This window comes from Salmo trutta, chromosome 17 (assembly GCF_901001165.1).
Source record: "Salmo trutta chromosome 17, fSalTru1.1, whole genome shotgun sequence".
In the NCBI taxonomy this organism is placed as follows: Eukaryota; Metazoa; Chordata; class Actinopteri; order Salmoniformes; family Salmonidae; genus Salmo; species Salmo trutta.
Window position 1 is genome coordinate 18038287 of NC_042973.1, and position 26208 is coordinate 18064494.

General features: G+C 43.7%; 1 protein-coding gene across 1 annotated transcript in view; it reads left to right on the forward strand.

The window, feature by feature from the left end:
• The first annotated feature begins 491 nt into the window (after window positions 1-491).
• Window positions 492-26208, forward strand: part of LOC115151270 (fibrillin-2) — a 115427-nt gene continuing 89710 nt past the window's right edge. The window contains exons 1-4 of the mRNA XM_029695220.1: window positions 492-622; window positions 2248-2578; window positions 17086-17168; window positions 17483-17590. Of these exons, the coding sequence (XP_029551080.1) occupies window positions 2400-2578; window positions 17086-17168; window positions 17483-17590 (370 nt within the window). The 5' untranslated portion in view covers window positions 492-622; window positions 2248-2399. The remainder of the gene's footprint in view (window positions 623-2247; window positions 2579-17085; window positions 17169-17482; window positions 17591-26208) is intronic.

The following is a 26208-nucleotide window of genomic DNA, read 5'->3' on the forward strand; positions in this document are numbered from 1 at the left end:
ATACAGACAATATAGCAATAACGTGTCCTTTAAGTTTGGTTTTAACGTGAACATACTAAATTGCCTGTGATAAATGACAGGGTGTGTCCACTGACCAAACTTTAAAGACAAAAGATCTCATTCAATATGATTGGAAAGGTCCACAGATCACTTCCATGTGATAATTAGTCAAACCCCATAGAACTATAACAACCTTTTGTGGCGGTAATGATGGAATTCTATCCTATTGGCAAGGTTAGTTTGTCTTACACATTTCCATCGATTGAGGATTATTAGTTGACTAATTGCTTTAGTCCAACTGATCATTTGCTTAATTAGACTCGTCTTCATTACACAGCTATCAAGGAAAGTAGCTGGAAAATAGGTCATGTTAGAGGTCTGTCTAAATACTTGCCCACTTTATAACAGAGTCTTATGGAATGTGGGTTTGTCCTGTGGTCCGTTAGTAACCCCCCTCTCCGTGTTTCTAAAAAAGCACCTCCCCTCTTCCAATCAGGGCAATTCCCTAACTTTTCTCTTTTTCTCAAAGGCTATAGTTCAATATCCCATTCCCGAGGCACATATCGCATTTCAAATTCGGACTCGCGGCTCCTCGACTTCAAGGCACTGCAACAATTATAAGGTATTGTGCTATTATTGATTTATGACACTGGTTATCAATTATTCACTATTGTCATAGGACTTTTTTTTACCCGAGTTGAGAATGTTATGCTTGTGTTTTAAAACAAAAGTAATGCGCATTGACTTGCCTATTCAGTTGTGAATGGTTGAAAGGAATTGTCAAAACTGTTTCGGCGAGGATTATTTTAGGCAAAGCTGCAACATCTGTTTTGCCGGCATTTTTTCCGTGGCTGATAAGTATTCAGGAGCCTACCTACGAGCCGAGGTTCCCTGTATGCTTTGGGAATATAATTGTTATGCTGTGTGGTTGGTTATATTATCAAGGTGTTTAGTTTGTTACTTTGCAACTTTGCTTCAAGAGACGATACCTTTGTGGTCCACTTCGATATCATGTTTTAATTTTTGTCCCATAAAAAAAGTTGCTAACAAAATGTCTGCATGATTGTGCCTAAATGTTTTGCCCCTCAGATATTTAGAAGTTCATTCATTTCACTGTTCAATGTAGTTTTATCTTGTCCTTTAATTAAACGTTTTTCAGATGTAAGACAAAGACAAGAACAGTTGTATATTCATTTTAGCTGATTTAAGTTATGCATCTGTCTTTTTTGCAGGGTAAATAGCTTACCGGTCATTTGACATTTGAGTCGACAAACAGGCTATATATATATATACTGCAATAAGTACTGTAATTGATCAGGCATTTCTTTGTTCGGGCTCGCGGATTGATCCGGGGAACATTGCCTACTGTAAATGAAGCCACCAAACGTTTTACCACTGAGGGTGTCGTAGCCTATCACATTTGTGAAAGACGGGAAAAAAACGTTATATGTATCATTTCAAATATTAGAACAAATTATGAATAATATTGCATATTCACATGGCTACGGTCATTTTTGTAATGACTTCCTGCTTCAATATTTCAACATATTTAATGTAAAGCAGTGTTAAAGTGTCTGAATGTGTGGAGAGAGTGAAAGACAGATCGAAAGAAAGAGAGCGGGGGTGGAGTGAGGGGAGGCGGAGTATCGTTACCAGTCATTTATCACTCATCTTCCATTACATTTTATTGAAGGCAGTGATGGAGGCTATTTTTCTTCCCCATGTTTTGCATAATAACCAACTATTGAGGAGAAAATGGCCAATCTTTCCTTCCTTCTCTGTAACCCCCTGATGTGGTTTAAACGGTGGTTATATATCACTGGGGGCCAATCATTTAGTCTTAAAGCTTACTTTTAATGAGAAATAATAAAACCAATGGCTGTCCAATTAGACTTGATCGTTTTTCAACGTAATATGCTTTAATGCAGCCAGGACCAACCTGTAAAAGTAGACTTGCAGGTAAGTACTTAGAAATTAATTTGATTTTGAAATTAAGGGAGAGAGAAAGAGGGTTGGGGTAGTTTGGAGGGGGGTTTCAAAATAAAACGTGATTTTTTTAGCAATGACATCAGCATTTAAAAATACATTTCACTGTCATTTGGCACAGCAACCCATTACTTTTTCTGCAGACTTGAAACAGCACACATGCCACCCTAAGTACCAATCACTTGTGTTGAGATGGTTAACTTGCACATGTCTGCTGGATGCCAAAAGCCCTGATGTATGTTCCTGTCTGCCCCCCACCAGCCCCCAACCCTGAAGTGCATACAGGAACTGGGACAGGTCCACACAGACGTGTGTGTAGCTCACCCCAGGTGACATCAACAAAGAGTAGGAGGAAGTGACATCATCCAGTAGTCTTCAGCAGCAGAGCTACGTAGAGCCACACAAAGCAGCCAATGGGAGCAGGGAAGCTGGCCCGCGTGCTGCTGGGATGGGCGGCCGTGTGCTTGGCCTCGGTCCACACTGCGTACGGCCAGGCGGGAGACGGAGGGTACCAAGCCAGGCAATTCACGGGAAAGGTGGACGAGAGGGAGGTGCAGAGGGTTCGCCGGAGAGGACAGGAGACACTCAGAGGGTAAGGAGTTTGGCTGTTTGCTGAGTATTAAAGCCAGGACAGCAACCATAGGGCAGCGCACAATTGGCCCAGCGTCGCCCGGGTTAGGGCAGGGTTTGGCCAGGGTAGGCCGTCATTTGTTCTTAACTGACTTGCCTAGTTAAATAAAAAAATATATTAAAAAAACGTCTTTATTTCTGATTGATTATGAAGAAAGGATGTGCACTTGTGGGGGTTGTCTGTCTTTGAGTTTATCCATAATGATCCACTGAAACATGGTTGTATGATTAGAAAATAGATTAGGCTTAGAATGTGGACAGTTGGACAATTTGGATGGCTTTCCCACTAGAGCTGTCTTGGCAACTTTCTCTTCCACTGCTGTGCTTCCTGGGCTAAAGCCAACATAGCCTTAGTACAACCAAATAATGCTGAATACATCATTGTTCTCCCAAAGACAGCACATGTTCGAAGCTAAAAGGTTGCTTGCAAAACTGAGAGATCCTTGAGTATTTACAGAAAATTGGCATTTTCATGGGAGAGTCTAGGTCAAGGAGTAGGACCATTAATGAAAGTTTGTTGAGTGAATGCAATGACCCAAATCTAAGCAAGCAGGCATTCTGTTAAGCGTATTAGCTAGAGAACACATAGCTGAAGACTGCAGGGGAAAGTTTATTGGCAACAATGTTTTGAGCGGAGGTAATCACTCAAAGTAGGGGTAAAAGGGCAGTAAATTGGGAATTTGCGAAGGCGGGGCTGTTCAAGTTTTCCAGTGGCGCGGATCATAGAAACCACAGAACCCCCCTTCTCCCTCCTTTATCATCATCCCCACCGTCTCCCCTCAACCCCCCTGGGACTGGGTGGGATGTGTGTCAATGAGCAAGGCAAAGCTTTTACTGTATATTTCCCCCTTTCGGAAAAACAAAGGATGTTTTGTTGGGACTAGTCTTGAATGTCAGCATCAGTTATTCCAATCAGTCTCTCATCTGTCCCTGCTTATGGCTCCCCTGTGCCTCAACACAGGAAATGAGGTATTCTGATTGCTCTGGGGGCACGACAAGGGACATTTGTTTCAATGCCGCAGGTGACAAAGCAACAGAACGCATGGCAGCAGAGAAAAAGAGAGAGAAGGAGTGAGAGAGAGAAAGCTAGGCCTTCTTGGAATGAAATAGTATTCAGTTACAGTGCAGACATGGGGTGACAGGTAGCCTTGTGGTTAGCGTTGGGCCAGTAACTGAAAGGTTGCTGGTTTGAATACCCGAGCCATCAAGGTGAAAAATCTGTAGATGGATCCTTGAGCAAGGCTCTTAACCCTAATTTGCTCCAGGGTTGAGGTACTATTATGGCTGACCCTGTAAAAAACAATACATTTCACCGCACCTATCCGGTGTATGCAAAAATACAATATCTTATTTTTTTAAAATTTGAGTGGGCTAAAGCACACATAGGACTGAGTTACTGTTTTCTTGTCAGTCAGTGTGATTAATTCAGCAGCCATTGGACAACTCTGCCTGACATAAATTGAGTCTCATTGGAGCCATTTCGTCTGAGAGCCAGCTAGACACAAGGCCACTTCAGGCTTGACCTGTGTCACATTCACTCAATGGTTGACTCAGAACACACATAGTGGGCTGTTCGGGTCTAGCAATCTTATCCTTTGACCTGCTCAGTGAAGCAGAACCATGTTGCATGGCGTCAAGATTAGATTAGATAGAAAAATAATCATGTAGCGAATGCAACAATTCAGAAACTGAATGGCCGGGGGATGCCAGCAGCCTTTTCATGGCAAGTAACAAAGCCTGTGGATTCTTTCCATATCTTTTAAGTTCTACAACACTATTCTTTATAGGATGACTATTAGAGGTCGACCGATTATGATTTTTCAACGCCGATGCCGATTATTGGAGGCCCAAAAACCCCGGTACCGATTAATCAGCCGATTTTATTTATTTATTTGTAATAATGACAATTACAACAATACTGAATGAACACTTATTTTAACTTAATATAATACATAAATACTATCAATTTAGCCTCAAATAAATAATGAAACATGTTCAATTTGGTTTAAATAATGCAAAAACAAAGTGTTGGAGAAGAAAGTAAAAGTGCAATATGTGCCATGTAAAAAAGCTAACGTTTAAGTTCCTTGCTCAGAACATGGGAACATATGAAAGCTGGTGGTTCCTTTTAACATGAGTCTTCAATATTCCCAGGTAAGAAGTTTTAGGTTGTAGTTATTATAGGAATTATAGGACTTTTTCTCTCTATACGATTTGTATTTCATATACCTTTGACTATTGGATGTTCTTATAGGCACTTCAGTATTGCCAGTGTAACAGTATAGCTTCCGTCCCTCTCCTCGCTCCTACCTGGACTCGAACCAGGAACACATCGACAACAGCCACCCTCGAAGCAGCGTTACCCATGCAGAGCAAGGGGAACAACTACTCCAAGTCTCAGAGCGAGTGACGTTTGAAATGCTATTAGCACACACCCCGCTAACTAGCTAGCCATTTCACATTGGTTACACCAGCCTAATCTCGGGAGTTGATAGGCTTGAAGTCATAAACAGCGCAATACTTAAAGAATTGCGAAGGGCTGCTGGCAAAACGTACGAAAGTGCTGTTTGAATGAATGCTTACGAGCCTGCTGGTGCCTACCACCGCTCAGTCAGACTGCTCTATCAAATATCAAATCATAGACTTAATTATAATATAATAAACACACAGAAATACGAGCCTTAGGTCATTAATATGGGCGAATCCGGAAACTATAATCTCGAAACAAAACTTTTATTTTTTCTGTGGAATACGGAACCGTTCCGTATTTTATCTAACGGGTGGCATCCCTATGTCTAAATATTCCTGTTACATTGCACAACCTTCAATGTTATGTCATAATTACGTAAAAATCTGGCAAATTAGTTCGCAACGAGCCAGGCGGCCCAAACTGTTGCATATACCCTGACTCTGTATGCAATGAACGTAAGAGAAATGACACAATTTCACCTGGTTAATATTGCCTGCTAACCTGGATTTATTTTAGCTAAATATGCAGGTTTAAAAATATATACTTCTGTGTATTGATTTTAAGAAAGGCATTGATGTTTATGGTTAGGTACAGTCGTGCAACGATTGTGATTTTTTTGCAAATGCGCTTTTGTTAAATCATCCCCCGTTTGGCGCAGTTGGCTGTCTTTGTTAGGAAGAAATAGTCTTCACACAGTTCGCAACGAGCCAGGCGGCCCAAACTGCTGCATATACCCTGACTCTGTTGCAGAGGTGACACATTTTCCCTAGTTAAAAGAAATTCATGTTAGCAGGCAATATTAACTAAATATGCAGGTTTAAAAGTATATACTTGTGTATTGATTTTAAGAAAGACATTGACGTTTATGGTTAGGTACACGTTGGAGCAACGACAGTCCTTTTTCGCGAATGCGCACCGCATCGATTATATGCAACGCAGGACAGGCTAGATAAATGAGTAATATCATCAACCATGTGTAGTTAACTAGTGATTATGATTGGTTGATTGATTGTTTTTTATAAGATAAGTTTAATGCTAGCTAGCAACTTACCTTGGCTTCTTACTGCATTTGCGTAACAGGCAGGCTCCTCGTGGAGTGCAATGTAAAGTAGGTGGTTAAAGCGTTGGACTAGTTAACCGTAAGGTTGCAAGATTGAATCCCCAAGCTGACAAGGTAAAAATCTGTCGTTCTGCCCCTGAACAAGGCAGTTCCTAGGCCGTCATTGAAAATAAGAATGTGTTCTTAACTGACTTGCCTAGTTAAAAAATATTACATATAAAAAAATAAATGAAAAAATCTGCAAATCGGTGGCCAAAAATACCGATTACCGATTGTTATGAAAACTTCAAATCGGCCCTAATTAATCGGCCATTCCGATTAATCGGTCGACCTCTAAGGACTATATTAGCACTCACCATATATAGATTATCCAAGTTGATAGCCCCCCTCCCCTCACAACATAATGACATTGACATGACATGAAATTGGAAAGTCTTTCATTAAACATTGTGTACAGCATCAGAGTCACAGATTCCCTCTGTGAGGGAGAGATTATGTTAATGGTGGTACAGCATCAGAGTCACAGATTCCCTCTGTGAGGGAGAGATTATTTTAATTGTGGTCATTACACTGGTCTTTGTTGTATGAACAGTGTTTATCTGCTGGCTGAATACTCCACAGCCCAGGGTTTCAGACTTTTACTGTTGTCTTTACAGCCCCCCCAACCACCCACTTTATTTCCCAGCAGTACCTCCGTGGCCCCTGCTCTGCCTCTGAACTGTTTGGCTCTGAACTTCTGGCCCTCTGGAATCCTCCATGTGAAGAGCCTCCGACACTCTGTCTCATAACTGTTGAGTTTGCACCTTCAAGCCAGGAGCATGTGGCCCCCAGAAGGCATCTAGCCTATATAATGGTCTGTAAGATCAAAGGACTGAGAAAAAGCCAGAAGATCTGCTAGCTGACTACATATGTTGTTGTTGACAGTCACCTGGGCCCTGTATCCCAAAAGCATTTTAAGTTAATTGTTAGAACTAGAGGTTGACCGATTAATCGGAATGGCCGATTAATTAGGGCCGATTTCAAGTTTTCATAACAATTGGTAATCTGCATTTTTGGACACCGATCATGGCCAATTACATTGCACTCCACAAGGAGACTGCGTGGCAGGCTGACTACCTGTTATGCGAGTGAATCAAGGAGCCAAGGTAAGGTGCTAGCTAGCATTAAACGTATCTTATAAGAAACAATCAATCTTAACATAATCACTAGTTAACTACACATGGTTTATTTATTTTTTTATTTATTTTTATTTATTTCACCTTTATTTAACCAGGTAGGCAAGTTGAGAACAAGTTCTCATTTACAATTGCGACCTGGCCAAGATAAAGCAAAGCAGTTTGACACATACAACAACACAGAGTTACACATGGAGTAAAACAAACCTACAGTCAATAATATAGTAGAAAAATAAGTCTATATACAAAGTGAGCAAATGAGGTGAGATAAGGGAGGTAAAGGCAAAAAAGGCCATGGTGGCGAAGTACATACAATATAGCAAGTAAAACACTGGAATGGTAGATTTGCAGTGGAAGAAAGTGCAAAGTAGAAATAGAAATAATGGGGTGCAAAGGAGCAAAATAAATAAATAAATACAGTAGGGAAAGAGGTAGTTGTTTGGGCTAAATTATAGATGGGCTATGTACACGTGCAGTAATCTGTGAGCTGCTTTGACAGCTGGTGCTTAAAGCTAGTGAGGGAGATAAGTGTTTCCAGTTTTAGAGATTTTTGTAGTTCGTTCCAGTCATTGGCAGCAGAGAACTGGAAGGAGAGGCGGCCGAAGGAGGAATTGGCTTTGGGGGTGACCAGAGAGATATACCTGCTGGAGCGCGTGCTACAGGTGGGTGCTGCTATGGTGACCAGCGAGCTGAGATAGGGGGGGAACTTTACCTAGCAGGGTCTTGAAGATGACCTGGAGCCAGTGGGTTTGGCGACGAGTATGAAGCGAGGGCCAGCCAACGAGAGCGTACAGGTCGCAGTGGTGGGTAGTATATGGGGCTTTGGTGACAAAACGGATGGCACTGTGATAGACTGCATCCAATTTATTGAGTAGGGTATTGGAGGCTATTTTGTAAATGACGTCGCCGAAGTCGAGGATCGGTAGGATGGTCAGTTTTACGAGGGTATGTTTGGCAGCATGAGTGAAAGATGCTTTGTTGCGAAATAGGAAGCCAATTCTAGATTTAACTTTGAATTGGAGATGTTTGATGTGAGCCTGGAAGGAGAGTTTACAGTCTAACCAGACACCTACGTATTTGTAGTTGTCCACATATTCTAAGTCAGAACCGTCCAGAGTGGTGATGCTGGACGGGCGGGCAGGTGCAGGCAGCGATCGGTTGAAGAGCATGCATATAGTTTTACTTGTATTTAAGAGCAGTTGGAGGCCACGGAAGGAGAGTTGTATGGCATTGAAGCTTGTCTGGAGGGTAGTTAACAGAGTGTCCAAAGAAGGGCCAGAAGTATGCAGAATGGTGTCGTCTGCGTAGAGGTGGATCAGCAGCAAGAGCGACATCATTGATGTATACAGAGAAAAGAGTCGGCCCAAGAATTGAACCCTGTGGCACCCCCATAGAGACTGCCAGCGGCCCGGACAACAGGTTGATGAAATTTCTAGTTTATCTAGCTTGTCCTGCGTTGCATATAATCGATGCAGTGCCTGTTAATTTATCATTGAATCACAGCCTACTTCGCCAAACGGGTGATTTAACAAGCGCATTCGCGAAAAAAGCACTGTCGTTGCACCAATGTGTACCTAACCATAAACATCAACGCCTTTCTTAAAATCAATACACAAGTATATATTTTTAAACCTGCATATTTAGTTAATATTGCCTGCTAACATGAATTTCTTTTAACTAGGGAAATTGTGTCACTTCTCTTGCGTTCTGTGCAACAGAGTCAGGGTATATGCAGCAGTTTGGGCCACCTGGCTCATTGCGAACTGTGTGAATACTATTTCTTCCTAACAATGACAGCCAACTTCGCCAAACGGGGGATGATTTAACAAAAGCGCATTTGCGAAAAAGCACAATCATTGCACGACTGTACCTAACCATAAACATCAATGCCTTTCTTAAAGTCAATACACAGAAGTATATTTTTTGAACCCTGCATATTTAGTTAAAATAAATTCATGTTAGCAGGCAATATTAAACTAGGGAAATTGTGTCACTTCTCTTGCGTTCATTGCATGCAGAGTCAGGGTATATGCAACAGTTTGGGCCGCCTGGCTCGTTGTGAACTAATTTGCCATCATTTTATGTAATTATGACATAACATTGGTTGTGCAATGTAACAGGTTGTGCAATGTAACAGCAATAATTAGACTTATGGATGCCACCCGTTGGATGCCACCCGTTAGATAAAATACGGAACGGTTCCGTATTTCACTGAAAGAATAACCGTTTTGTTTTCAAAATGATAGTTTCCGGATTTGACCATATTAATGATCTAAGGCTCGTATTTCTGTGTATTATAATTAAGTCTATGATTTGATACAGCAGTCTGACTGAGCGGTGGTAGGCAGTAGCAGGCTCGTAAGCATTCATTCAAACAGCACTTTACTGCGTTTGCCAGCAGCTCTTCGCAATGCTTCAAGCATTGCGCTGTTTATGACTTCAAGCCTATCAACTCCCGAGATTAGGCTGGCAATACTAAAGTACCTATTAGAACATCCAATAGTCAAAAGGTATATGAAATACAAATGGTATAGAGAGAAATGGTCCTATAATAACTACAACCTAAAACTTCTTAACTGGGAATATTGAAGACTCATGTTAAAAGGAACCACCAGCTTTCATATGTTCTCATGTTCTGAGCAAGGAACTTAAACGTTAGCTTTTTTACATGGCACATATTGCACTTTTACTTTCTTCTCCAACACTTTGTTTTTGCATTATTTAAACCAAATTGAACATGTTTCATTATTTATTTGAGGCTAAATTGATAGTATTTATGTATTATATTAAGTTAAAATAAAAGGGTTCAGTGTTCATTCAGTGTTGTTGTAAATGTCATTATTACAAATATATATATAAAAATCTGCCGATGAATCGGTATCGGCCTTTTTGGCCCTCCAATAATCGGTATCGGCGTTGAAAAATCATAATCGGTCAACCTCTAGTTCGAACCTTTGTAGGAGCATCATTAAATCTCAGAGCTGTTTCCCAAAACCATAGTTGCACTTAAATGTTTGTAATCTAATGCCTGCATCAGACCAATTGTAGAACAGCTAAGTGCATCATTAGATAAATTTTTTCCCTCCGGCGTCACTTTATACACAGAAGATCTCCGCTAAACATAGAAACACATGGTTCATCTGTCTCTCTGTGACCACCAATAACCTCAGAACTAAGTTGACTATAAATACAAAGTTACCAATGTCTTGGCAATTGATACAAACAAGCTGTAACGTTCGGCGTCAGGTAACGAGGAAGCGGACCAAAACGCAGCTGGGAGCGAACACATGTTTATTCTTTTACACCGAAATAAACACGTACACAAAATCAAGAAAATACCGATACGTTAGCTGCTCAAAATCAAAGAGACAACAACCCACAAACATCGTGGGGGGAAAGGAACTTAAATGTGATTCCCAATCAGACATAACTAGCGACAGCTGTCTGATTGGAAATCACCCCCGAGCCCAACATAGAAATAAACCACAAAGAAAGGCTATAACAAAACATAGAAAATAAACCCATAGAAATACCACACCCTGACCAAAATAGCAGAGTTCCCCTGGTCAGGGCGTGACAGTACCCCCCCTCCAACGGTGCGTACTCCCGGCGCACCAACCTAAAGTCTATTAGGGGGGGGACCCGGGTGGGCGCCTCACCCTCGGTGGAGGCTCTGGCCCCGGGCGTGTTTCTCCCCCTGCCTCCACCCTAGCCCTACCCCTCTGGCCCGGACTGGACCACGGTGGAGCGGCGTGCTCAGGCTCCGGAGCGGAGCCGCCGACCGGAACAGGACTGGTCACCGGTGGACCGGACACAGGCCGTGCCGGACTGTGGACACGCTCCGTGGGCTTGGTGCGGGGAACAGGGACGGGCCGGACAGGACCGGGGACACGCACCACCAACCTGGTGCGGGGAGCAGGGACGGGCCGGACTGGCCTGGGGACACGCACCACCAACCTGGTGCGGGGAGCAGGGACGGGCCGGACTGGACTGGGGACACGCACCACTGGCTTGGTGCGGGGAGCAGGGACGGGCCGGACTGGGGACGTCTGGCAGCTCGGGACAGTCTGGGCAGTCTGGCCACTCCGGCAGTTCAGCGCAGTCTGGCCACTCCGGCAGTTCAGCGCAGTCTGGCCACTCCGGCGACTGTTGACTGACGGCCTGCTCCGACGACTGTTGACTGACGGGCAGCTCCGACGACTGTTGACTGACGGGCAGCTCCGACGACTGTTGACTGACGGGCAGCTCCGACGACTGTTGACTGACGGGCAGCTCCGACGACTGTTGACTGACGGGCAGCTCCGACGACTGTTGACTGACGGGCAGCTCCGACGACTGTTGACTGGCGGGCAGCTCCGACGACTGTTGACTGGCGGGCAGCTCCGACGACTGTTGACTGACGGGCAGCTCCGACGACTGTTGACTGGCGGGCAGCTCCTACGACTGTTGACTGGCGGGCAGCTCCGACGACTGTTGACTGGCGGGCAGCTCCTGCCCCGTCAAACAGCCCTTGTGCCCCCCCCTAAACATTTCTTGGGGATGCCTCTCGGTCTCCCTAAACTCTTCCATCGCCCTGGAAATGCTCCTCCTTAACTCGGCCCATGTCCATCCTTCCTCTTTGTTCCTCTGCTGCTTGGTCCTGGTTTGGTGGGTTGTTCTGTAACGTTCGGCGTCAGGTAACGAGGAAGCGGACCAAAACGCAGCTGGGAGCGAACACATGTTTATTCTTTTACACCGAAATAAACACGTACACAAAATCAAGAAAATACCGATAAGTTAGCTGCTCAAAATCAAAGCGACAACAACCCACAAACATCGTGGGGGGAAAGGAACTTAAATGTGATTCCCAATCAGACATAACTAGCGACAGCTGTCTGATTGGAAATCACCCCGAGCCCAACATAGAAATAAACCACAAAGAAAGGCTATAACAAAACATAGAAAATAAACCCATAGAAATACCACACCCTGACCAAAATAGCAGAGTTCCCCTGGTCAGGGCGTGACACAAGCGATGTATAAAGATGCTTCAAATGAAAACTGAGACGACTGCATTAATATAAACAGTATCATACTGGAATACATTTCATGTTCAATCAATTTAGTCATATTTTTCTACTTGTCGGCTACTGTCTGTAATGTGTAGCCTAACATGTGCTCAATGATGTGCCAAATCGGTGATTTAGTACATTTTAAGGTGTCAATATTTGCAGCCGTGGGTAGTAATATCTCTCTAGGAGCTGATCCATCGTCAGTATTATAATGTTAAGGTAAAATTTGAATATAGAAAGCTGATAAGAGAGCAGCGCTCTCTTTCTTTCGATCCTATCAGTATGGACACATGCCTCAACAACGCCCTTAGAAAACGTTCTCTCTGCATGGTGTTTTGGGAAACGCACGTTACATCTTTGGCTGTTTTAGGAAAGATCCATTGTTGAAACACTCATAAGCCTAAAAGCCAATTTTATGCTTGATCTGAAAATGTGGTTTGGAGGCTCCGTATGGAGGGTGTGACGCAATTGCGGAGCCCTGTAGAGGCCAAATTGAGCTTTGCACCGCATCGCCTTGTGCCTCCCAAATTTTGTAACAACTGCGGAGGGCTCCGTATAGCTCCACATTGACATGATTGGTTGACGGTTGGTGGGGGCGGAAAGTTCCAGTATAAACATAAACTCACTTCCTTGACAACAGCTCTGCTCAGCAAAGCACAATAAGTATAAATGCCCTGGCTTCTGCAGAGGCCGTATTGCAGTAAATGCTGTACAGCTACTGCAGAAGTCGGATTTACAATGCAGAGACTTTGAGTTCCATCACTATTGGGAAACCGGGCCCTGGAGAAAGGAGCAATTAGGTGTTTCTTCTGAAAGCCTTTCAGCTCTAGTTCTTTCACCAGGTTAAACTTATTTTCCTTACAGTTACTAGGCTTAAACAAAGCCCCTGTTTAACCTCATCGACAGCAACCCTTCCAGTTCTATACCATACCCAGCTAACAACAAACGTTCCCACAACTTTCGAGAATGTTCCCTTAAGAGTCTCATTAGGTCATTAACTAACTGTTTTATAGGAATGTTCCCGGGATGTGCAAAGAATGCTTCCAAGATACCATTCCCTTATTGTCAAATAGAACTTACCCAGAACGTTGTTACCGTGTTCTTAGAATTTAAGATATTACTGTTCTAGACACATTTCATGGGAACGTTGCAAGAACATTCGTGTCCAGTTTTCTGTGGTTTAGGAGAATATTCCATCAACGTCCCAACAAACAAACACAGAACATGGTTGCCATGTTTTCAGAATATAAGATATTTATGTTGTAGACACATTTCATGGGATTGTTGTAAGAACATTTATGTGTTGCCAAGCCAATCAAGACACTGATCCATTCATTCACAGCTCTTTTTGTCTGTTGACAAGGTTAGGGATGAAGACACACACAGCTCTTTTTGTCTGTTGACAAGGTTAGGGATGAAGACACACACAGTGCTTTTTGTCTGTTTACAAGGTTAGGGATGAAGACACACACGGTGCTTTTTGTCTGTTGACAAGGTTAGGGATGAAGACACACACAGTGCTTTTTGACAAGGTAGGGATGAAGACACACACAGTGCTTTCAACTTACATATGTGACACAAATGATTACATTATGCATGTTCATTTATACAGTAATTATTATTCAACATGTCCTCACTTGGGAGTTGAACTCACAACCTCCTGATTCACAGCATTCAGATTGTCCTTCTATGCCACCATGTCTGTATCAATTATCAGTTATCAGTTCATTTGACTGTTCTCTCATCATTGATGGCTCATTTCAACAATTGAAGGGCTTTCTGTAAAGTTGTCTGATGTTGGTGGGGCATATTAACCTGTTTTAATGATACTCCTGAGTCACTACGCTCAATTCAAGTTTTTCTTGAGTGTACTTTTAACAGAGCTGATATTTACTTCAAAGTGCATTCACCCTATTGCTTACACCTATGTCATTGTTTTAGTTCTACACCGGTGCCTAGGGTGGAGGGGTTAGGGTTTCTTCTGGACAGAGCCTAACTGTACTGGCCCTATAAGCACATGCCCTAGAGATATCCCGTATTGGGACAGTGATTAGGGTGTTTGTCATTGGTGTTGGTGGCCTGGGTTTTAGACCCGCTAAGGGAATCACACTACTGTCACATTCTTAGCAATATATGCTAATGTAATTATTTGGCAACAGTTACAACACACTTCTCTGATCTAATTTGAATGAGTTTCAAACAACAACAACAAACTAATGCACCGGTGATGCTGTTTCACCTTATGCGGATCCCAGCTTTAAATTGAGCACTGAAAACAGCATTAATTTTCCATATTCAGGCAAATCCCCTTTGCCTGAATATTGAAAGGCCAGGCTTAGCCTGAAGGAGAGAGCAATAACAACAAACCCAAGCCAAACGGCTAACTGCTGTGTAGAAAGATGGATGTCTGTAGCAAGCAAGCAGTTTTTTGAACCATTCATTGTTAGAACGTTGTACTCTTGCGCTGTTTTCGTGTATGTCAAAACAGCATTTTTCAAGATTTTTGTACTGTATGACCCAAAAAAATCTTGTTTCCCTTTTCTCTGTTTCCTTATCTGCTGCTCTGTTTTCCACTCCCTCCTCTGAGTCCTTCCTCCTCTCCTTAACATCAAGTTGTTTTCCTTTACCTCCTACTGATCCCTTTCCCACCGTTCTGTCTTTTCTCCAACTAACCTTTCATTTCTGTCTCTCCTTTCCCTCTTCTATCTCTCTATATATCTCTTTCTATCTCTCTCTGTTTCTGTCTCACACTCTTCCCTTTCTCTCCCTCCCTCTCTCTCTCTTTCTCCCTCCTTACCTCATCATCTGTCTCTGTGCCATCTGACAATGCTGTTGGAGGTGTGCTCTTCTCTGCTCTGCTTTCGGTCGATCTAAAGATCCAAACTACAGATAGCCCTCTATCTATGGTTTGTACCATTTCCGATGCTCCCTAACTGTCGAGCGTTCATTTCTGTGATTATTAGCGAGCGAGCTGGACACAGTCAAGAAACTGTATGAATGTTTCAAGAGTGATCTCCAGGGAGACCATGTCCACTTTACCAATCTTCTGGTGCAAACGCAGGGAGACAAAGATGTTCCCAACCATGTTGATTGCATCCAGAAGCTGATGGATAACTTTAAGGCTCGTTTTGAGGACTTCACTGTTGGAAGAGAACTGCTGCTGCTTATCCAGAACCCCTTCTTGGTCACAAATGTGACAAAGTTGTCAGAAGAAGCAAAACAGATCTTCAGATGGGTAGATTTTGCATCACTGCAAATGGAGTTGATTGAGCTGCAAGAAAATGTGTCTTTGAAGGAGCAGGCTGGTGATTGTGACCCTGTCATTTTCTGGGGAAAGATGGTGCCTGCAGCTGATGTCTCTGTTCTCAAGAAACTGGCACTATACATCCTGACCATGTTTGGCTCCACATACAACTGTGAATCAGCCTTCTCCACGATTAACTTTATTCAAAACAAATACCGCACCAAGCCCACCAATGAACACCTGCACCAGTGTCTCAGAGTGGCTCTCACTCCATTTGTGTCAAAGTTCAAAGCATTGGCAAGAGACAGAAAGTGTAATTTCTCTCATTAATGCAGGGAAAGTCCCAGAGTGACTGAACATGAATATTGCATGGCCCACAGATGCTCAACATGAATATTGCATGGCCCACAGATACTCAACATGAATATTACATGGCCCACAGATACTCAACATGAATATTACATGGCCCACAGATACTCAACATGAATATTACATGGCCCACAGTGACGTTCTGTGCATTCAGATGATTATTTTTGTTCAACTCTCCTTTGTTCTCCACAAAACATGCACTTTATTTGCTAAAAAATCTAAATAATAATAATTCAAGGCCATGTACAATGGTTCACAGTGCACTTTTTTTGCATAGACAATTATGCAACCACTTTTGTTCCTCAGCAATGTTGATGCAATGTTACACATATTTACATTCGAAAGAAGTTGTAATTAATTTATTTTTTGTCTCATGTAATGTACATTTTATATAACAACATGTTTCCTAAGTCGTAGACAACTATGTTTGTTACTACGCTGTGCCACAGCACCGATAAAGGACGATATCCATCCACACCAAATAGTAGTTGAGTACCTCTGCATTAGAGGCTCTGAAGACACTAAGAGTTTGGGAGAATTCAGTATGGCCGTTAGGCTACTTGAGGCCAGGTTCATTATGTGTAAACCAGAGACAGACCTGTAGATGTGTTTGGGCCGTTTCCTCAGGGGGATGTTGTGGATAACCTGGCAGACCAGTCAGCCGCACTCCAAGCTGTGTGATGACTCTTACATGTGTCAGGGGTCAGGGCAGCCTTCCGTCCAATAATACAAATTAAAAAACTCCCGGTACCAATCAGCAGGCAGAACCTGGACTCCAGGAGGGGCGTTACCGGGCAGGATGCCAGAAGACCAGAGACCAGGGAGGCTTAGAGAAAGGTGTTTATACATATCTCCTGTTTCTTGGGAAGTTTACATTGAGTATGACTGAAAACAAACTGGTATTTTTGTGTAAGCCCCATTCAAAAATGCCTACCGTTCTGGGAGGCTTCGTATCAACGTTGGGTTCGTTTAGAGTGAAAGCGGGTCTCTGAGCACTTGGAAAACAATCATGACAATGTGTATTTGTTGAGGACTTTGCCTAAATTATATCGGGGCTCTGTTGAGTACTGAGTTTGTTTTCCCTGTCTTACCTTTTGAAGGCCCAATGTGTGTGGCTCTCGCTTCCACTCCTACTGTTGCCCTGGCTGGAAGACTCTGCCTGCAGGGAACCAGTGTATCGTCCGTAAGTACTAATAAGTTATATTACATTATATCAATTTGTTGATGACTAAATAACTTGAGTCATTGTGGGTTGCCTTTGCTAGTCCAATAAATGAAATGGAAGCTTATTGTATTTGTGTAGGGATTTCCCACAAATGAAGTGTCAAAACCCTGCAGAGCATTTCGCTACACCCGCAATAACATCTGCTAAATATGTGACCATTAAAATTTGATTTGATTTGAAAGAGTTGGCCAAGAAGGGAGCCATCCTCTTCCGGCTGGCTGTGTAGAGGTTGCTGTGACACTATATGACATTGTTTCTCTCTCTCCTCCCAGCAATCTGCCGTAACTCGTGCGGTGATGGCTTCTGCTCCAGACCCAACATGTGCACTTGCGGCAGCGGCCAGCTCTCCCCCAGCTGTGGGGCCGGTGCCGGTGCTGGAGGTGAGCACCCAACCCCCAGCAATTTACCAGAAACCACCCAATACACCCCAACACCACTCAAGACAACCTAACACACACAATGCACCACCACAGCTATAGATACTGGAAAGTACAGCAATCCATGTTGGCACCACCAGCTGTTCCATGACAATATCACCATTCTAATTTGCTAAATCTCAAACTGAGTTTGCCTAGGTCGCTCTGTGTATTCATGGGAGCGTTCGACATTGCAGCCGACTTTAAAAGCGAATTGAGACTGATTGATCTACAAATCACCTTAAATCATAAATAACTACTCAATTTTATTTGTAGATCAGTCACAATTTACCCATGATGCACCATGGTTTTGATGCTCTCAAACATGGCCCATTTCTTAGCCTGAAACTTTCAGCCGCTTCAGACTGCAGTCTCCAGGTCACAGGGTTTGGGAGGATTAATACACATGGCTGGGGCTCCTAGCCTTTAGAGAAGTACTTCTACAACACTTACTGAGTGTGTGTTGCATGCTCGGCTGGGCCCGGGCAGTCTCGTCAGTCACGCCTAGCCCCTTCAGGCCCTTGTACACGCACACTGAGCTCTGAGCCCTGAGCGCAGGCCTCCCCGTCTGACCCTGAGGTGTAAAACAGGGATCGACTCCACCGTCCACACTGGTCAGATACCCCAGAGAGGCCCAACACCAGCTTTTTGGGAAAACAGTTCCCAAAACCAGAGTATGAGAGGCTAACGTCCCCCCATAGACAGGATAGGCCTCCAGCAGAGCCGAGCCAAGTGATGGGAGATGGTATGAAACAGTATGAAGTAATTTCCCTCAGAGAGAGAGAGAGGCCCTAGAGGCAGGAGCTTCCCATAGTGCAGTAGAGAACTGATTGTCACACTCACTGCTTCTGCTCTCATACAGGGGGTTTATGGGCTTTTTACAGACCGGCCTTACAGTATTGGGATTGTCCAGATTAACTAGGACAGCAATAGTAGGTCTGGAGTTTGTTTTGTCTGATTTTTGGCAAAGGGTCCAAAAATATTGTAATTCAACACTGTGAGTTGTGTCTATCAATAAAGACTGTTCTCTCTCTCTGGCCTTCTGGAAGATTTTATGGGGTCAAGGGTCATGCATGTTTATGACTGCTGATGGCATAAATACACCCATCGGCCAGTGCTGGGAAATGGCTCTGTCAAAGCGTGGCCTCTGTTTCATACAGGTTTCGTACAGGTCAGTATAGCGCTGGGGACTTTCTGTCCAAAAAAGCTATATTTGATACTTCATAAAAACCTGCTCTGTCTAAATCAATCCTCCATATGTTTTGATAATGTAGGTTGACCTGTGGCTCTATTTCACTGGGGTGTTCAGTTTTCACTATGCATCTCAGTGCTTGTTTTTAGTAGGAAGCAAAGCACTTTGACACCTTACAGAAATGTCAGGCCTTCTTATGTTGCAGTACTGCTTTGGGTAATTCAGACTAACAGAAGCTAAATAGAGTTGTTGGTAAATACTGTGCATTTCCCTTCCCTTTAATTACATCCCGTCTCTGACACAGTAGTCATTGGTCAGGTTATTGATAGTACTTTTATGGCTCAGAAGCCACATCTGGAATGTAGAGGTTGTAACTACTCAGAAGAAATGAGCAACATGTTTTTGATCAAGCTGTTGCTATCAATCTTAACCCATACACATGCTATAGTCATATAGCTGTGGGTTCATTTCCAGACGTCACAGATGCAAATAAACTTTATTTATTTATTCTTTATTGATATAGTTCATCCCATTGAGACGGTCCATCTCATATTTAAGGGAGACCTGTCCTAAGGGAGATCTGTTGATTATCGTTGACTTTGTTACAACATGGTGCCTGACAAATAAATGAATGTAGACAATATAAATATCTGTTGGCCATAATAATCTAGTCTCCAGTGGAGCAGTTGTGTCCTGGATCAGTCCAGTCATGTCAGACTTGTTCCCAGAACTATAATACCCGTTACCTCACAGTCCCTCAGAAACAGCTATCAACTAACAGGGTCCAAACGGCCTCAGGACAGCTCAACTCTGGGGAAGTGGTATTATATAGATCTATTACACAGACAGAAGAGCCCCAGATAAAAGCTTTCTGAAGACCTTGGAAACCCTAATCACTTCCAAAGTTCATTTAAACACTATGGGCCACAGATTAAACTGGTCCAAAACACTATTTTAATGGAGATTCTCCAGCCCTATTTGATTAACTTTACTAATCAGATGAAGATGTGTTTACTGAAGTCTTTAAGTGAAAGATGGAAATGTGATTCAGACAAACTCACCAGACTACACTGTTACTTAATTAAGGAAGACTGATTTGCATGGCAATGAAAAACTTCAAGCTGTGAATCGTTTCAGACACAGTTTGTCAACATTTTAGCATGAGCACTTGTATTTGACGACATGACATCTCCATAGTGAACTTGACGTTGACATGTCACTATCCTCAGGAGCTGCGTATAAGCCTATACACAACAGAACACAGTCATAAAGTGCTTCAGTGTTCAGCCCCACGACCACCAGTTTCCTGTGCTCTCTCAACCCCCCGTAACACACAGATGTGGAGGATGCAGACCGACCCACAGGGCAGCCACACAGAGGTGCATTGTGGTTCCCCGGGTATGTGGGACCCCAACCTCCTACCTGTTGTTCAGCATGTGTGGCACTTTAGGAACAGGTCACAGGAACGGGCCATCTCACCCCCTTTCCACCCCCTCCACTTCCACCAACCCCCGTTACAGAGAAAACACATGAACCCCTACAGCCCCTGAATGGTTTGTAACACAAAGGTTCTGGAAACTTAGAGTTTACAACCATGTCTATGTTCTTCCTATCCCCCCCTTTGTGACCTAGAATCACTTTTTTGGAACAGATGAGAGACATTTGAAAAATGTACTCTGCTTTGATGAAACGTTTACATGATTACGTCATGCTGGAATTGCCATATTTCATGTTTAATTTCCCTGTTGGCCTGAGAAGAGATTAGGCTGAATGCTGTGGGAGTTCAACAATATGGCCCACTGTCCTGGAGCTCTGGGTTGAGCTGAGGTTGAGTCTGGTGAGAAAAGACCTGTACACAAACCTAGAAACCTATAGTCCAAAGGCATTCACATTAATCCATCACCAAGTGTCTGCACGAGATGCTAGCCAGGCCTGGGGTCAGAATGGTCGTTAGCTGGACCAGCTGTGTACAGTTAGTCAGAACGCTACGACTGGGTCATTTACAGTAACTGGAAGTTCTAGAGAAACTGTATGTGAAGAAGGGTTCCAGAAAAGTCAGTCATGCTGTATCCCCTCACCACCTCATGAATCACAGCCTGTAAAGACAGAAAGACAAATGGCCCACAGATTACAGTAATTGGGAGGTGCTACCCGAAATGCAAATATTCCGGGTAGCAATTTGATTAGCTGTTCAGGAGTCTTATGGCTTGGGGGTAGAAGCTATTTTAGGAGCCTCTTGGACCTAGACTTGGTGCTCCGGTACCGTTTGCCATGCGGTAGCAGAGAACAGTCTATGATTACCTGTCAGGATTCTCACGATGGTGCAGCTATAAAAACCTTTTGAGGATCTGAGGACCCATGCCAAATCTTTTCAGTCTCCTGAGGGGGAATAGGTTTTGTTGTGCCCTCTTCACGACTGTCTTGGTGTGCTTGGACCATGTTAGTTTGTTGGTGATGTGGACGCCAAGGAACTAGAAGCTCTCAATCTGCTTCCACTGCAGCCGAGTCGATGAGAATGGGGGCGTGCACGGTCCTCTTTTTCCTGTAGTCCACAATCAACTCCTTTGTCTTGATCACGTTGAGAGAGCGGTTGTTGTCCTGGCACCACACAGCCAGGTCTCGACCTCCTCCCTATAGGCTGTCTCATCATTGTCTGTGATCAGGCCTACCACTGTTGTGTCATCAGCAAACTTAATGATGGTGTTGGCGTCGTGCCTGTCATGAGTGAACAGGGAGTACAGGAGGGGACTGAGCACACACCCCTTATCAGCATGCGGATGTGTTGTTACCTACCCTTAAAACCTGGGGGAATTCCCATCAGGAATTCCAGGTTCCAGTTGCAGAGGGAGGTGTTTAGTCCCAGAATCCTTAGCTTAGTGATGAGCTTTGAGGGCACTATGGTGTTGAACGCTGAGCTGTAGTCAATGAATAGCATTTTCACATAGGTGTTAATTTTGTCCAGGTGTGAAAGGGCAGTGTGGAGTGCAATAGAGATTGCATCATCTGTGGATCTGTTGGTGCGGTATGCAAATTGGAGTGGGTCTAGGGTCTCTGGGATAATGGTGTTGATGTGAGCCATGACCAGCCTTTCAAAGCATTTCATGGCTACAGACGTGAGTGCTACGGGTCGGTAGTCATTTAGGCAGGTTACCGTAGTGTTCTTGGGCACAGGGACTATGGTGGTCTGCTTGAAACATGTTGGTATTACAGACTTAGACAGGGAGAGGATGAAAATGCCAGTGAAGACACTTGCCAGTTGGCCAGCGCATGCTCGGAGTGCACATCCTGGTAATCCACCTGGCCCTGCAGCATTGTGAATGTTGACCTGTTTAAAGGTCTTACTTACATTGGCTGCGGAGAGCGTGATCACACAGTCGTCCAGAACAACTGATGCGCTCATGCATGTTTCGGTGTTACTTGCCTCGAAGCGAGCATAGAAGTAATTTAGCTTCTCTGGTAGGCTTGTGTCACTGGGCAGCTCACGGCTGTGCTTCCCTTTATAGTCTGTAATAGCTTGCAGGCTCGGAGCCGGTGTAGTACGATTCGATCTTAGTCCTGTATTGACGTTTTGCCTGTTTGATGGTTTGTCTGAGGGCAGATTTCTTATAAGCTTCCGGGTAAGAGTCCCGCTCCTTGAAAGTGGCAGCTCTACCCGTTAGCTCAGTGCGAATATTGCCTGTAATCCATGGCTTCTGGTTGGGGTATGTACGTACAGTCACCTCGATGCACTTATTGATAAAGCCAGTGACTGATGTGGTGTACTCCTCAATGCCATCAGAAGAATCCCGGAACATATTCCAGTCTGTGCTAAATGGAGGGCCACATGGAGGGCAAGGGAGAGCTTTGTACACGTCTCTGTGTGTGGAGTAAAGGTGGTCTAGATTTTTTTTCCCTCTGGTTGCACATTTAACATGCTGATAGAAATTAGGTAAAACTGATTTAAGTTTCCCTGCATTAAAGTCCCCGGCAACTAGGAGCTAGCAGGACGGAAGGCAAGGGCAGATTAGCCACTCGTCGCCTGATCCTCACAAGGCACCCTGATCTCTTTCTGCGAAATCTCCGTTTCCTTCTCCAGCGAATCACAGGGATCTGGGCCTGGTCGGGTGTCTGTATTATATCCCCCCGTCCGACTCATTGAAGAAGAACTCTTTGTCCAGTTTGAGGTGCGTAATCGCAGTTCTGATGTCCAGAAGCTCTTTTCGGTCATAAGAGACGGTAGCAGCAACATTATGTACAAAACAAGTTACGAACAATGCGAAAAAACTAACAAAATAGCATGGTTGGTTAAGAGCCCATAACACGGTAAGATTACATTTTGTGACATTTTTGTTCATTTTGGACTTCAGTGAGTTTTTTCTGCTGCTCAGGCACACCATTTTTTTCTGTAGGCAAGCTGAAGTTCGGAGCCGAAGTCTACGCCCCTTCGTTGGTGATTGGTCAACAGTAGGGATTCTTCAATAAAGTCTTTGTCATTCAACGAGAGACGACTCGTTTTCATTTTTTAATTGAGAAATACTGCGTCAAACATCTAGATGTGAGTTAGATGTAAAATTACGTGACTAAGATCTCTTCGGCAAAAACGTCAGAAATGACAAATATCTTGAGTTATCTTAGGTTAACTCAGACTATTTTGAGTTAGTGTGTACTGACTATGGCGTCGTAAAATGGACAAGCTTTTTTCACGTTTTTCAAGTGAAGGTCTTTTAAGGGAGTATGCGAGCGCATTTGTTCGGTTCGGCTAGCCAAGTTTGGCTAGGCTTCATCCTAACTGAAGCCTGCTGACACTTCTCACTCTGCTCTGGGATGGCTGCTCTCTGCCAGATCTGGATGGATAGAGCAGAGCAGTGGGGTCCTGTTTTACATCCCCCGAACATACTGTCTGTCAGTCTGTCGTTCTGTCTGTCAGCCTGCCTTCTTGTCTGTCTGTCAAGCCTGTCTGTGTATCTGTCTGCCTGTCTGTCTCGGGCAGGCTTTGCCTGTCTGTCTGTCAGTCTGTCGAAAGCTCGCTGCTTTGAGTTCTAAGTATGATGCTCGTCCAGAATTGAGGTTTTCAGCTCTCAGCACATTCCTATCTATAGGAAACAGCTGGCTCAACTTATAGCCTCCACAATCTGTTTGATTATACTGTAGCTGGAGTGGGGCCTGCCTGGGCCTTGTTTGGCAGTAAAGTGCTCTACAATATACTAATACAATTAAGTCTACACAAGTACAGCCCAGAATTGCAGTAAGAGTGCTCTGCAAATGTTATAGTACAAAGTGAGTGTTGATATAGTTGAGTTGAACTGAAATGCTTTTAGAGCCCAAATACCAGTATGTAAAAGACAAAACACTACACACAATTAGCACAACCCTACACCAAAGTAGCACAACACTTCAGATCATTTGCAAAATGGAACACTTGTCAAAACTCTACACAACTTCATAAAAACAATATTTTGTTACCATACGAAACACATTTCATATGACTTCAATCTTTTTGAACCAGTTACACACTGCTGTTGCTAACCTAAAACACTTTTAGCAAGTCTAATTGTCAGTGATTAGAGTACTGTAAATGAAGTACACAGAGAAAGTGCAACTATACAAACACTACACAAGACCAATGCTGCAGACTGAGGAAAATATCATTTATTTCTGTCCATATTCCCAAATCAGTCAACATGGAGAATCACAACAAAACATGTCCCAGTTTTCATGCTACTACAGTAGTGTGCATAACACTGTTAGCTCAGCAAATAGACAAACGTAAAATACTGTATCCAGTACAGGTTACAATTACAGTAAATAACAACAAACATAAAAAATAATCTGAAAAAAAAACGGACAATATTGTACAGAAAATACTACAGTAAACATACTATACATTATCTCTTCGCCTAGCTGGATCTGGCCAGAGAATTTCATCAACATCACAAGCAATATCCTCATTAGCAAGACAACGCGGGAAGAACCGTCTTGAATGTCGAATCCATTCTTGCACAGCTGCGTGGACTTGGTCACAGGCGTCCTCCATGGCCTGAATGAGGGGTACCTGAGCCTGGGGCTGGAGATCGTAAACCTTCCACCACCATGCAGAGAAAAACTCTTCCATAGGGTTTAGAAACGGAGAGTATGGTGGAAGGTATAGTACTGTCAACTGTGGATGGTGTTGAAACCAGTTCTGGACCAAAGCAGAGCGGTGGAATGACACATTGTCCCAGATGACAGTGTATTGCATCTGGTGCATTTCATTACCTGCTGTGACGAAGTGGTGCAATCGGTCCAAAAATGCGAGAAAGTGAGGTGTGTTGTAAGGGCCCATTTTGGCATGACGGAGGAGAACCCCATGCTGTGAAATGGCAGCGCAAAGGGTGATGTTACCCCCACCTTGCCCTGGGACATTGATTATAGCCCTGTGGCCAATGATATTTCTGCCTCTCCTTCTTGCTTTTGTGAGGTTAAACCCTGCCTCATCAATATATATGAATTCATGCAGGATTTCCTCAGCATCCATCTGCAAAACTCCCTGAAATACAGTGAAAGACAAGATTGTGTAGTTCAGGACAGGTCTAGTATACAGTCAATGTAAAAAAGTAATGTGTGCAGTATGCAACATCACAGTGCTAAAGTGAACAATACAAACCTCCACATACTCATGCCGCAGCCGTTTGACCCTCTCTGTATTCCGCTCAAAAGGCACTCGATAAAGTTGTTTCATTTGAACCTGATGTCTTTTCAGGATGCGTGCCAGTGTTGACTGAGAGACCTGATGGACATTATTGAAAATGGCATGGTCACCGATAATGTTGGCTTGTAGTTCTCTGAGCCTGATAGCATTATTAGCCAAAACCATGTTTATTATCTCTCTCTTGTTCTTGCGTGAATATGGGCCCCCTTCCTCCTTGTCATTCCCAACCCTCAATCCTATGTAGAGAATAATGCATGTAACTTACTGTACAATGTCACAGGAAGGGGTATCACAAGTGCTGATATGGTGCATACAATAAGCGGCTGATTACTGTAACTGTAGACAGATCTTTTACCTGTTTTCCTGTCGAAAAGTCCTTATGACAGATGCCACTGTATATCTGCTAAGATTTGGCTGAACTGTCAGTCCAGCCTCCCTCAGCGTCAATCCGTGGTTCACAACATGGTCCACTAGTGTTGCTCGAATGTCATTTAGATAAGTTTGGTCCTCTTCTTCTTTGTGCACGTTCTCCTCCTGCTTCAGGTCTTCCTCGACCTCTGGCTCGGCCCCTGCCTCTTCTTCTACCTCCTTCTCCTCCTCTGTGTTCTCCTCCTCTGTGGTATCCTCCTCTGTGTTCTCCTCCTCTGTGTTCTCCTCTGTGTTCTCCTCCTCTGTGTTCGCCTCCTCTGTGGTCTCCTCCTCTGTGTTGTCCTCTTCTGTGTT